Raw genomic sequence first — 12,514 nt, 5'->3', positions numbered from 1 at the left:
CTTTGCTGATCTGCTTTCCCATTGTTTTCCAACTGGGAAACTCCCTACCCTCACAGGTCAGACGCTCCCTGTGAAGTCTTCAACCTTATTAGGTCTCTGGGTGTCATCCATGGTTGCCTCCTAGAAACTCTGTTCATGCAACTAGTAGAATTTCTGTCATACTGCAGATATTGTCTGTCTGCCTCCACCATGATGAGTGCCCCTCAATGGCAGACAGCATAAAAGTTAGGGGCACAGTCTCTCCATCCAGAATGCCTGAAATCACAAGCTGCTTTTGTGTTACTCTGGACAGTAACTTAGCCTCTCTGTGCCTTAGCTATATTGCCTAGGCAGGTAACCTCTCTGTGTCTCAGTTTTCTCACCTGTAAAATTTCTCTTCATAGAGCTATCTTAACCTTCCTAAATGGATCATAAAGGATTAGAGCAGTTTCTGACACAGAACAAGTACTCAATGCTGAGAATATGAAATACTTAATATGTAATTATTTAAAATATACTAAAATACTAAAGATAACTCTCTAATTTGTCTCTATATTCCTCCTCATATCTGGTTCAGTGTCTGGCATGTACATGCTTGATAAATGGTTGATGACTTGGATCGGTTTTGGTGTCCATACTGACCTTCACTTTGGCCCCAAACTACTGACCTGGAACTAGTTACTGAAGAGGTTCATAAAGGTCTGAGATTGGTACAGGTCGTAAGGGGGGTTACAGCGGCGCCTGCGTGGTTCAGTTGGTTAAGTGTCCAACTCTTGATTTTGGCTCAAATCATGATCTCAAGGTTCAAGGGATTGAGCCCTGCGTCAGGCTCTGCACTGACAGCATGGAGCCTGCCTGGGATTCTGTCCCCCTCTCTCTCTGCCCCTCCCCCACTCACACACATGCTCTTTCTCTCTCAAAATAAATAAATAAAAGAAAATAAAAGAGGGGTTGGAGAGTCTGGACTTCTAACCTAAGTGATGACGATACTAAAATAGATACAAAGGCAGCAAAGTTGCTGAATGTAGGGAGCATGTCATTTATTGACCCTGTGTTCCCCCACTCACTGGTCGCTACTCTTGACTCGTAGAACAACAGGTACAGAACTGCAAGGAATCATTCCCAGTTCCGTGATCACCAGATCCACCAGTTCCGGGGGGGTCACATCATAGACTAGATTCAACAACCGTAGGGACGGGTGGTTCTGCCAGTTAGCCAGGGCCACCCGTTCTCCTCGCTCACACAGTAGATCGTCAGGGTCATCTGCAATGGGAGATGTATCTATTTATGTCCTTTTAGAGAACAAATCATAGTTCAACCCTCCCTCTCCCTCCCAAGTCTCAAATCTCTAGAATCTTCTCTCCTGCCCTCCTGGGCTCCTTACCTAGCTCATTAGAGACAAAGGCATCAGTCTGCACACGCTCACAGAACTTGTATGTTTCACAGCAGACCAGCACTGGCACATTATGGGCTCGTGCCACCAGGGCCAGCTGGGCTGTCCCTACCCGTGACATCACGGACCCATTGGCCAGGAGTGCATGAGCTCCCAATAGCACCTTAGAAACCTATTTGTTTTGAACAGTGGAGAGGGGGAGAAAATGTGGTAAGCGATTAATGCGGAAAAAGGTTCCCCACTCCTGCCCAGGACAGCAATATTAAGTCAGTAACAAAACTTAGTAATGTTTCTTCTTGGAAAACATCTGACATTGAGGCATGCACCTCCCACAGGAAAACGAAACTCCAAAGTTACTTTTGACCTGATTCTTCTTGGTGGCTGCTAGTTTAATATAATGTTCTTACAACAGCTATACTATTAACATGCTGTAGGTGCTTTTCCTATTAAATATAAACAGAGCTATAAAACAGGGCTAGTATTTTTAAATAATTGTCACCTTGGGAAGATGGGATTATGTCTATACAACTACACCCTTTTACCTCCAACTTTGGAGTCCCTTTCATCTGCCCTCACCTCTGGGAGCACATAGGAGGCTGCAGGAATCAGCAGGTAGGAGGCAGGGACCCCAGCACGGACCAGAGAACGTAGTGTGTACCTTCCCTCCAGCCGTGGCCGGCTGTCCACCACTACCACCCGAAACCGCCGGCCCCTAGCCCAAGCCTCCTGAAGAATTCGTGATACCAGAGATGAGCTGGAGTGAATGGAGAGGAGGATTCAGTTACAGATTTCACTAACAACCAACCACCTCATTCCTAAAGGGCAAAGGGGCACTCCCTTGTTCAGATTGTTTCACTCCCCAATTTTCTCAGTCATAGGGTCTGGACCATACCATCCATACACAAGGATCACATCTCCGGTATTGATCTTCTCATAAGCAAAGCGGGAAATTGCCTGAGCTGCAAGCACAATCTTCTCTTGCACATACCGGTCAATGGCTGCTTGAAGTTCTGACTTGGCCTAAATGGATTAAGATGTTTAGGGAACAAGAAATGGACATATTTCTTCCTCTGATCATTGTGCTAGATGCTTGAATATGTGTATAATGATGGGTTCTAAGGGAGCCCAAGTCAGACAACCCAACCACTTCCTTAACCCTTGACCAGGGCAGAATGACAGCACTGTTCCTCCTGGGAGTCCTGAATGTCTTTCTCAGCTGGACCCTCAGGTGCATGCCTTGCTCATTCCTCATATTCATCACCTCCTCTTCCCGCTTAGAGCTGCTCACACCCGTGATCTCCTTGTTCAGGAACTTGATGGCGTTGTACATGCTTGCTGACAGGGGACGGCACTGAGTCAGGAAGCTACAAAGACAATACCTCACGTTTACGTGACTTTTTACACCTTACATTCACGTTTAAAAAGAAGACAGAGATAGGAATGCAAACTGGGGCAGCTACTCTAGAAAACAGTGTGGAGGTTCCTCAAAAAATTAAAAATAGAACTGCCCTACAACCCAGTAATTGCACTACTAGGTATTTATCCAAGGGATACAGGTATGCTGTTTGGAAGGGATACATGCTCCCCAATGTTTATAGCAGCACTATCCACAATAGCCAAAAAGCCCACATGTCCACTGGTAGGATGAATGGATAAAGAAGATGTGTTACATAAATTCAATGGAGTATTACTGGGCAATCAAAAAGAATGAAACCTTGCCATTTCCAACGACGTGGATGGAACTAGAGAGTATTATGCTAAGCAAAATCAGTCAGAGAAAGACAAATATCATATCACTTCCCTCATATGAGGACTTTTAACATACAAAACAGATGAACACAAGGGAAGGGAAGCAAAAAATAATATAAAAACAGGAAGGGGAACAAAATTATCATAAGAGACACTTAGATACAGAGAACAAACAGAAGGTTGCTGGAAGGGTTGTGTGTGGGGGGGGAGTGGGCTAAATGGGTAAGGGGCTTAAGGAATCTACTCCTTGCACCATGTGCTAACTAACTTGGATGTAAATTATAAAAAAATAAATTATAGAAAGAAAAAAAAAAGAGAACAAGAGAAGATATAAAGCAATAAAAGAAAAGGGCTTGTCAAGAGGCTTTTGGGTGAAAAATAATAATATCGGGACACATGGCTCACTTATTACAATTATATATGCTTAGGAGACTATGGGCACAGTGTCAGAAATAAGAATTGACCTAAGACATCTCAGATCTGTGGTTACTATTTACGATATACAGCTTTGACAAAATACTCAGAACATTAGACTACAATAGCTCAGAGACCAAAGTGTCACTTTATGTAGTGTGTTTTTTCTTCTGTATGTTAACAGAGGTCTTATGTCAAAATCCCACAATTTATTTGGTTTATAACATTTCCTTTGCAATTTACTTTACAAAATAAAGGTTGGACAGAAAAATGAAACGACGTAAAAGAGCAAGAGAAAAGGTACAAGAAGAGAACTTGGTGACATGGGAGTGGGCTTGTAGTGGTCCTCCTTACCTGAAGTAGGGCTTTAGCTTATTCACTAGGTCCCTTGAGAGTTCTTCATTGGGAGGTGTTGTATAATCCTGAATCACCTACAGGGTACACAGGGTGATCGGCAAAATGTCCTCTAATAAAGGTCTCTGAAGGAGGGGCAGGAGGGGAGGGCAAGCTTCACTGGGGAAAGTGTTCTGAGGATGCAGTCATCCCCTCTGTCCCCCAGAGATTACTTTGGGTGACAGAAGCGAACACAGTGTTGGGGAAGGTGGGATTGGGTCCTAGAGGGGACAGGACAACATACCTGCTGCAAGGCACGAAGCAGGGCAATACACCGGGCATTGGAGCCACTGACCAGGCCCTGGGAGTACTGCAGGCCGAGTCGCACCATGGCTGGGTGGATCACAGAGGATGGGATGCTGATGGGATGGCGGTGTCACACACTTTGCAAGGGAGCCTGAGCACCTACTGCCCACCTGCCCCTGATAAAAAGGAACTTCCTTCACTAGCATAGACATCCCCATTTCCTCGAGAATTTTGCCTTGTGTGCACGCTTCCTCCCACAGACCCCATCTCAAAGTTTCAGTCACTTTCAATCCTAAGTTACCAAAATTCCTAGAACTTAAAAGTTGTGACAATTTCACAGGATCTTACCTCATATACTGAGTCAAAGAATTCTGTCTGCTATACTGGGGTAGGTGAGAGAAGAGACTAACTTTGGATCCATAATCATTTCGTGTAGGAACCTTGACAAAATAGGGGAATAGGACAGTGGAAAAAAGTAAACAGTGAGGCTACCTTGACCCAAATATCCATTCTTCCCCAGGGTCTCACTTCCACCTGAGGACCTTTTCCCCCTCTTTCCCATCTTCCTTAGGCAATTCCTGGCCACACACCGAGACCACTTCCTACCTGTTGTTGCTCTGGTTTTTTAGCAAGCCTTCTCAGAAGTGTGAGGTCATCAACCTGAGTGTGCTCAGGGAGACGCTTCACTCCTAAAAGATAATGATTATGTCTTCAAGATGCTGTACGTGGTAACGAGAAATCTGCTTTTAAGGTATGAGGCACATCAAGAAAAACTGGACAGGGGGAGGGGAAAAAATGGGACAAAAGGATAGAAGAAATAGAGACAGGATGAGGTTGAGAGGAAATTTTTGAGCTCTTGGCCCCAAGGCAAAGAATGGGAGAGGAGAGCTGTCTTACCATGGGGAAGCCTGAGCTAACATAAGAATTCGCATCAACAAAGGTCTTGAAATGAAGGGAAGGTACCTGAGAGGGTTTCTCCAGCTGTACTGGGGCAGGCCCCGGGAGGTGGCCCTCCTTGTTCGCCTTTCCTTGCCTGTTTCAGGGCCCGATCCGCCTCCTGCTTAGCCCGCCGTTCAGCACGAAGTTCGGCTTTACTTCGACCAGTTGGAACTTTCCCCCCAGCAGTGGCCTGCTGACTGCCAGGTCCTGCCGGTTCTTTGGTCGGACCTACTAAAGATAGAATGAAGAGGTGCCCAAGCCCCAGACAGGTAGTATCTATCTATGCCCCACCCAGTCAAAGCTCCTGTTTATCTAAACTTTTTCGCTCTTCACTTGCTCAAACCAACTTTGTCTTATCTCCCCCTCTTGTCTCCCACACATCCCTCTACCAGTTCCACACCCCAGCCCTTTAAACAAGCTTCGGCACCTTGACACTGGGCTGCAGGTACAGCAGAGCCAGTTTCTGGTTCTGCCCCCTTTTCCTCCTTCCGTTTCTTCTTCTGCTGTTTCTTTTCCTTCCGAAGCTGCAACTTCTCTTCTTGGGTCATCTCCCTTCCCCCTGCCTGAGACACAGACATAGAATATTGCTCTTCCCCAACAATTCCAAAGATGAAAAAATACTACTGGAGTCTTCCAAGATTCCCATAAAGTAAAGCCCCTAATCCTAACTCTAACCAGCTAGCTGTTACAAGCTTTCATCCCATAGGGATCGAAGCTTCTCCTTCAGGATCACAGTCTCATACTGTTAGGGGTCGAAGAATTCTGTAAAATCTGGCTTTCCCGAGAAATAGAGTGAAACGGGGACGGAAGCTGGGTTAAAATGAAGCTGACACAGCCTGCTGCGTAGCGCTTGACAGGGGTTTTGGAAGGGCACTCTCACTTACCCCAGGCCGAGTAGAAAGCTCCGCCTTCATCCTAGACCCCGAGTCTGCATCAGAAAACAGGTCACAAAGTGAGCCAGAGAGGGTCCGGGAGGGTTTGGGGGGACCCGTACTCGGCGCGGCTGGCTGCTGGGTCGGCATGAGCAAGGCTCCGCCGCCAAGCGGGAGGCTAGCCAGGGATCCGCGTGGGGACGCAGTGCGCGGCAGGATCAAAAGGAAGGCGGGGGAGGCAGCCGGGAGGGGCCCCTACCCTTCTCGCCAGAGCCAGCCGGTGCGCGGCGCGGGAATGCGCCCCAGGCAGCGCGCACCAGGGTCCGGAGAGGCGCCGGAACGGAACGACTGGACCCAGAGGGACTCAGGGCTCAGTCGCGGGCGTCCAGCGCCCGGAGGCTCGCGTACCTGTTAGTGCGCCCCCGCCCTTCACTCACCCTCGCGAACAGCCACAGCCACGGCAGCCATCACCCTCGGTTCTAGGCTCCGCCCGCCGCGGTCCCCAGGCCTACAGCGCCACCTGGGCCGACGCCCGTGGCGCGCAGCTCCCAGCGGACTACAATCTCCAACGTGCACTGGAGCTCCGCCCCGGGCTACGGGCACCGATGAGGGCCCTCTCACCTCGGGGCGCCCAGTCCTGGCAGTCGGCTCTTGCTCTTTAGACTACAGTTCCCAGCATGCCGGGGGCGCCGCGCCCTAGAGCGGACGTCCCACCACCCTTCCACCTCCGATCCCAGCAACGCCCCCCCCCCCCCAAATGGCGAGTGAGACAGCGGGGACGCGCTGAGCGGCGGAGGCGAGCGTGTAAAGCCGCTGCAGCCCTGTCAGTCCGGAGCCCGGCTGGGCCCTGCCGCAGGGAACATGCACTTTTCCATTCCTGAAACCGAGTCCCGCAGCGGGGACAGCGGCGGCTCCGCCTACGTGGTGAGGAGCGGCCGGAGCCGGGCCGGGCAGGGGCGGGGATAACGGGCCGGAGCCCTCTCCGAGCGGCCTCTGAGGCCTGGCCGCCACCCTTGGGGCCTGTTCCCAGGCAGCCGACTCCTGACGGCCTCGCTGGGAGCTTATATCCCGTCTCAGATTCGTCCAAAGGTCGCCCCAGCTCCTTCAGGTCTTTTGTTCGCCTGCGTCGCCTCCCCCCTGGCTGGGCCGCGACTGCTCTGGTGGGCGTCACTGGCCTCTTGGGGAGGGAGACTGCGGCACCAGCGCCCCAGTTGCCCTCGGGCTGGTCCTTCTGCTTTAGGACCTGGCCCTGGGGAGAACAGACGAATAAGCCCTCGGAAGATCTCGGTGCGTTACTCAGGCGGAGTTATGCCAGGCAACTTCTGGCCAGGGTTTTCAAGGGGGTCGCCCAGACTGCGACCCTAAAATGCTTGCCTGCTTTTGTGTCCTCAGGCCTATAATATCCACGTGAATGGAGTCCTTCATTGCCGGGTGCGCTACAGCCAGCTCCTGGGGCTGCACGAGCAGGTGGGACCAGCACCCCTGCCTTGAGGCAGCTTTCAAGCCCTTTCCTACAACTGGGCATCAGTGTCTCCCTTTTTCCCCCCTCGTCGCTTCCTCTAGGCCGTGTAGTTCCCCTTTAACTACTGCCACTGGGGAGGATCTGGTGTTTCATCTTATCGATTGACATTTCCTGGGAACTCCCTAAGAAGCTTACTGTCTGTTACTCTAACTGCTCCTCCTTATACTCACATCCGCCTTTTTGCTTCCTTGTGCCCTGTCTTACTTCAGCCTTTGCCTGTGCATGGAAAAACCGACCTCCCCCCTCTACTGCTGAAGCACATTCCTTCCGTCATCTGAGCTGCAACTTGAAATTCTTTTCCCTGCTCATACAAACCATTCACCAATACCTTCTGTGCTCTTTAACAGCTTTCAGTGGGCCTAGCTGTTCAGTTATCCTTATGTATCTGTGACGCAATGTTTCTATGTTCTCCTCACCAGATTGCAAGCTCTTTTCAACTCAGTACAGAGTCCTGATTCCACTGATAACTAACTGTGCAACCCTGAATAAGTTACCTAATTTCTTTGGGCCTTAGTTTCTAAGACTGAAAAATGGATTTGTTGCTCTGCAAAGTCCCTTTAAGTTCTAAGACATTTTGTGTACATATTTGGCTATATTTAACCAGGCACATAAATTTTCCTTGTAAAGCCCTTTGCTTCTTGTGAGGGTTCAATGAACAGTCTTGCTAAATAATTAGGGGGCTCCCCAGGCCCCAGACCTATACAAACCGCACCCACACTGTGAGGGGCTGACTTGTACATAGTAAGATAGGACACAACTTATATTTAGAACAGAGGAACACAGCTCTGTTGGTATGCTACCTTCACCACAGGAATTATTTCCTGGATGACCAAGCTAAATGGGGGAGCAGGGACTAAGGGAAGGGAGCCCAAAAGAACATTGTGAGTGTGGATTACCTCTTCTCATTTGCTGTGTTTATGTGAAGGGTTGTATCTCTTTCTCCAAATAGCTTCGGAAGGAGTATGGGGCCAATGTTCTTCCTGCATTTCCCCCAAAGAAGCTTTTCTCTCTGACACCTGCTGAGGTAGAACAGAGGAGAGAGCAGTTAGAGAAGTACATGCAAGCCGGTGAGTGGTTGGAGGGAACTTTAAGCTAACAGTTGAGAACTATGGGAAGAGACTCAGAACAGCTGGTTCTGTAGACTGTCCTGAATTACTTTCTGGATCTGGGGAGCCTTTTGTTTCATCTGTTATTTAATTAAGAAAAGTAAATAGCATACAAGGATGTTGTAGGTATTAACAAAGCAATTTGGTCAATATACTAATACAGTTTGGAAATACTAACATAATGTTAAATAGTCTTAAAGCAGTTCAGATTGGTGGGGAGAGCTTAATTTGTATCTGACGCGCTTTAGATTAACATCATTGTTATTTCCCTAGTTCTGTAGACTGGACTCAACTAGATGGCAGCCAAGGGTGGGGCAGGTGAAGAATTTATGCAAACAGTGAGTGAGGTGAGGCCAGCTGGGGGATGTGACAGGCCATCACCAGCCCAGGAAATGGGGTAGGGGGGGAAACCTACCAAAAAAAGAACTGGGGGGAGTCAAGAGGGAGCCCAAAGTTACTGCAACATCATCTTCTTGTCCCCACAGTTCGGCAAGACCCGCTGCTTGGGAGCAGTGAGACCTTCAATAGCTTTCTGCGTCGGGCACAACAGGTGAGGCTCTGGGTGCCACCAAGATTTCAGGGAAGGACTTTTCTGTAGGGCCATGTCATTTTAAGGCAGTGGCTACAAGAGTCATCCAGGCACCTTTTTTTATGAGGTAGGAGTTCTACTGTACTAATGAAATCAAGGAAACTCAGCCTGTAGTTAAGCAACTGAGAATAAAGATGCTAGAAGGATCTAGAAATAGAGAGTTTAGGATGGGTCAGAGCTAGACACTGGGCAGGTATTAACAAGGCAGTGCCTCCATTCTCATGTATATTCACGACCAGGAGACACAGCAGGTCCCCACAGAGGAAGTTTCCTTGGAAGTGCTGCTCAGCAACGGGCAGAAAGTTCTCGTCAATGTGCTAACTTCAGATCAGACTGAAGATGTCCTAGAGGTGAGGCACTTGTGCTGCACTGCCCCTCCTTCCCGGCACCTCAGGGTCCCAGGTTTCGGGGTGATTGGAACCAGCCAGTATGATGAGCTGTACTTCCTTCCCTCTCCCAAGGCTGTGGCTGCAAAGCTGGATCTTCCAGATGACTTGATCGGATACTTCAGTCTCTTTCTAGTTCGAGAGAAAGAGGATGGAACCTTTTCTTGTGAGTTTCTGTGGACTTGACTGCCTCCCTGTGCATCTAGTAGTGAATTTGCCCCCCTAATTCCTCCCAGAATGTAACATTTCCTTACGGTTTCTCTCTTGGCTTTTCTCCCCTTGAGTCTCATGGCATTTTCCTTTTTTTTTTTTTTTTTTTTTTTTTAAACGCACAGTCGTACGGAAGTTGCAAGAGTTTGAGCTGCCTTATGTATCTGTCACCAGTCTTCGGAGTCAAGAGTATAAGATTGTGCTAAGGAAGAGGTCAGGGCTGGGTTTGGAGGAGGGGGAAGGGTGCTGGATTAGATTACTGGGCCGTGTACTGAGATAGAATAACCTGGACAAGGGAGTAGCATTGGGTGTTTTCTACCAGGCCTTCCTAGCTTCCTCCCACTGTACCACCATTTGCCCACAAATTCCAGATTGCTCCTGTTTTCTATTCTACCTCTCTTGCCTTACCCCAGCTTAGCCCCATTATCCCCTTTCCACCCCTTGGCCTCACAGTTACTGGGACTCTGCCTATGACGACGATGTCATGGAGAACCGGGTTGGCCTGAACCTGCTTTATGCTCAGGTGAGCTTGGAGCTGCCTCAGAACCCTTCCCCCGAAATGAATACTGGTGTCTCACTCTGCCAAGCAAACTCCGTGTCTTTACTCCCAGTTCACAGGGAAGTTCCTAGAATACTATCAGGGCACCTGGCACAATCTAGTCTCCTTATTTTGTAAGCTGATATAGTCAAGGACTCACTGCAGAGAGGTCACTGCTAAGGGTCAGGATGGACAGAAGTAATTGGACACTTTCCTTGGACCTCTGATTGGGAGCCCCAAACCCCTCCACCCCTTGTCTCTACTATAGACGGTATCAGACATTGAGCGTGGGTGGATTCTGGTCACCAAGGAGCAGCACCGGCAGCTCAAATCTCTGCAAGAGAAGGTCTCCAAGAAGGAGGTAAGCCTGCTTCCCTGTTTTATTTCAAGGGGGGTTGTTTTCTGACTCACCCCACTTCCCTTCCTGACCTGCCCCCTGTGGTGACTGGGTTTCAGTTCCTGCGGCTGGCTCAGACGCTGCGGCACTATGGCTACTTGCGCTTCGATGCCTGTGTGGCTGACTTCCCAGAGAAGGACTGTCCCGTGGTAGTGAGTGCAGGCAACAGTGAGCTTAGCCTCCAGCTCCGCCTGCCTGGCCAGCAACTCCGAGAAGGCTCCTTCCGGGTCACCCGCATGCGGTGCTGGCGGGTCACCTCCTCTGTGAGTTGGGGTAGGCCTTTGAGATGGTGCTCTGGCAAGCCTTGAGCTTCAGGAATGGGTGGGTCAAGGACGGAGGCAGACTGGTCAGAATGATCTCAGCCTAACTCCCCTTTTTCTCCCAGGTGCCACTGCCCAGTGGAGGCACAAGCAGCCCAGGCCGGGGCCGGGGTGAGGTGCGCCTGGAACTGGCTTTTGAATACCTCATGAGCAAGGACCGGCTACAGTGGGTCACCATCACCAGCCCCCAGGTGTGAGCCCACCCTCATGCCTCCTCTGGAGCCCATTGCACCGCTCTCTTAAATACCCAAGTCTAGGGCTTCCAGGACTCCATGTGAGTGGGAGCCCTTGTCTTAGGGGTGCTGGGCTCAGGATGACCACTCTAGTCAGGCTGAGCTCTCTTCTTGCCCTCAGGCTATCATGATGAGTATCTGCTTGCAGTCTATGGTAGATGAACTGATGGTGAAGAAATCTGGTGGCAGCATCAGGAAGGTAAGTGAGAGGTGTGGACCAACCAGCTGAGTGGTTGTGCTCTCCCTGCCTTTTGTCCTAGGTGGGAGGGAGGGGAAGTGATGGGGATTCCGAAGGGATTCTGCCCTTATCAGCGTTTCACGTCTCCATCCCCAGATGCTGCGTCGGCGAGTAGGGGGCACCCTGAGACGCTCAGACAGCCAGCAAGCAGTGAAGTCTCCACCCCTGCTTGTAAGTATCACTTTCTGATCAGTACCCCACCTCCTAGCCTTGCCATACCTCCCCAGTGAGCTCTCTGACACCTCTGCCTCCTCTTCCCCAGGAGTCACCCGATGCCAGCCGGGAGTCCATGGTCAAACTCTCAGTGAGTTTCCCATGAGGGTTGGTGAGGTTGGTGTTGGTAGGGGAACCTCAGGGAGGCTTGAGCCCTCTGACGCCAACCCTGCCTTTGTTACAGAGCAAGCTGAGTGCCGTGAGCTTGCGGGGGATTGGCAGTCCCAGCACAGATGCCAGTGCCAGTGATGTCCACGGCAATTTTGCCTTCGAGGGCATTGGAGATGAGGATCTGTGATCTCCAGTGCTCAGATGTCTGCCCTCTGCCCCGGAGGAATGTTCAGAAACTTGCCCTGTGCCTGTATCCCCCAAGCCAGGGGGTCTCTTCCTTCCTTCCCTTCTCTCGGCCAGGGGCTTCCTAACCCACCTTCCTTTCCACTCCCCGGGCTGGCTGCACAAAGGATTGTTCTCTCTTTTCAAAGCCGGCCCTTAATGCCAAATTAGCATTTAGTATTTTGCACAAAGTCCAAGGGACCATGGCTACCTGCCTTGGGGAAGAACTACATCTTCCCCTGGGGCTGCTTCTGGCTTCTCGGGGCCATGGGCCAAGGGGATGGGCAGAGGTCTGTGTATCATCTGGCCCAGCTCCCCATCATTAAACTCAGCCTGATTGCTGCCTACCTCTGTTTCCCTTCACTGCCCCTGCTCCCCCATCACAGCACAGACTGCTGTGCTAAGGGTGAGGCGGAGCTGTGCTTGCCACTGCCAACTCAGCAT

General features: G+C 50.2%; 2 protein-coding genes across 6 annotated transcripts; one reads left to right on the top strand and one right to left on the bottom strand.

The window, feature by feature from the left end:
- Positions 1 to 1,004: 1,004 nt before the first annotated feature.
- Positions 1,005 to 6,576, bottom strand: EIF2B4 (eukaryotic translation initiation factor 2B subunit delta). 5 transcript variants are annotated; one of them, XM_049652373.1, is made up of 13 exons: positions 6,423 to 6,576; positions 5,998 to 6,041; positions 5,541 to 5,676; positions 5,138 to 5,344; positions 4,781 to 4,863; positions 4,523 to 4,614; positions 4,173 to 4,287; positions 3,890 to 3,966; positions 2,634 to 2,736; positions 2,265 to 2,392; positions 1,949 to 2,126; positions 1,364 to 1,544; positions 1,005 to 1,242 (listed from the first exon to the last, which is right to left on the bottom strand). In XM_049652373.1, exons 1-13 carry the CDS (start codon positions 6,451 to 6,453, stop codon positions 1,043 to 1,045), a joined length of 1,575 nt encoding a protein of 524 aa, XP_049508330.1. In that variant the 5' UTR covers positions 6,454 to 6,576; the 3' UTR covers positions 1,005 to 1,042. The 5 variants fall into 5 exon arrangements, with proteins under 5 accessions (XP_049508330.1, XP_049508331.1, XP_049508328.1 ...); XM_049652374.1 differs by having other exon boundaries at positions 5,138 to 5,341; XM_049652371.1 differs by lacking the exon at positions 6,423 to 6,576 and having other exon boundaries at positions 5,998 to 6,381.
- Positions 6,577 to 6,707: 131 nt separating this feature from the next.
- On the top strand, positions 6,708 to 12,417 carry SNX17 (sorting nexin 17). The gene is made up of 15 exons (XM_049652378.1): positions 6,708 to 6,909; positions 7,378 to 7,452; positions 8,457 to 8,574; positions 9,099 to 9,163; positions 9,442 to 9,552; positions 9,664 to 9,754; positions 9,924 to 10,011; positions 10,252 to 10,321; positions 10,605 to 10,697; positions 10,793 to 10,996; positions 11,119 to 11,244; positions 11,408 to 11,485; positions 11,621 to 11,695; positions 11,787 to 11,828; positions 11,922 to 12,417. The coding sequence occupies exons 1-15, from the start codon at positions 6,847 to 6,849 to the stop codon at positions 12,033 to 12,035; spliced, it is 1,413 nt and encodes a 470-aa protein (XP_049508335.1). The 5' UTR covers positions 6,708 to 6,846; the 3' UTR covers positions 12,036 to 12,417.
- Positions 12,418 to 12,514: the final 97 nt, after the last annotated feature.

Source organism: Panthera uncia (assembly GCF_023721935.1).
Source record: "Panthera uncia isolate 11264 chromosome A3 unlocalized genomic scaffold, Puncia_PCG_1.0 HiC_scaffold_12, whole genome shotgun sequence".
Taxonomy (NCBI): domain Eukaryota; kingdom Metazoa; phylum Chordata; class Mammalia; order Carnivora; family Felidae; genus Panthera; species Panthera uncia.
Note: the sequence above shows the minus strand (reverse complement) of the source record. Positions and strands in the feature narration are given on the sequence as shown.

Bases quoted from the DNA above. Each gene is read 5' to 3' on its own strand.
- EIF2B4 (XM_049652371.1), bottom strand. From the start codon at position 6,135: ATGCCGACCCAGCAGCCAGCCGCGCCGAGTACGGGTCCCCCCAAACCC. The intron at 4,864-5,137 runs GTACCTTCCCTT...ATTATCTTTTAG, and splicing joins AGCTGGAGAAACCCTCTCAG to GAGTGAAGCGTCTCCCTGAG. The intron at 1,545-1,948 runs GTGAGGGCAGAT...CAAAACAAATAG, and splicing joins CCTCCTATGTGCTCCCAGAG to GTTTCTAAGGTGCTATTGGG.
- SNX17 (XM_049652378.1), top strand. From the start codon at position 6,847: ATGCACTTTTCCATTCCTGAAACCGAGTCCCGCAGCGGGGACAGCGGC. The intron at 8,575-9,098 runs GTGAGTGGTTGG...TTGTCCCCACAG, and splicing joins AGAGAAGTACATGCAAGCCG to TTCGGCAAGACCCGCTGCTT. The intron at 11,245-11,407 runs GTGTGAGCCCAC...TCTTGCCCTCAG, and splicing joins TCACCATCACCAGCCCCCAG to GCTATCATGATGAGTATCTG.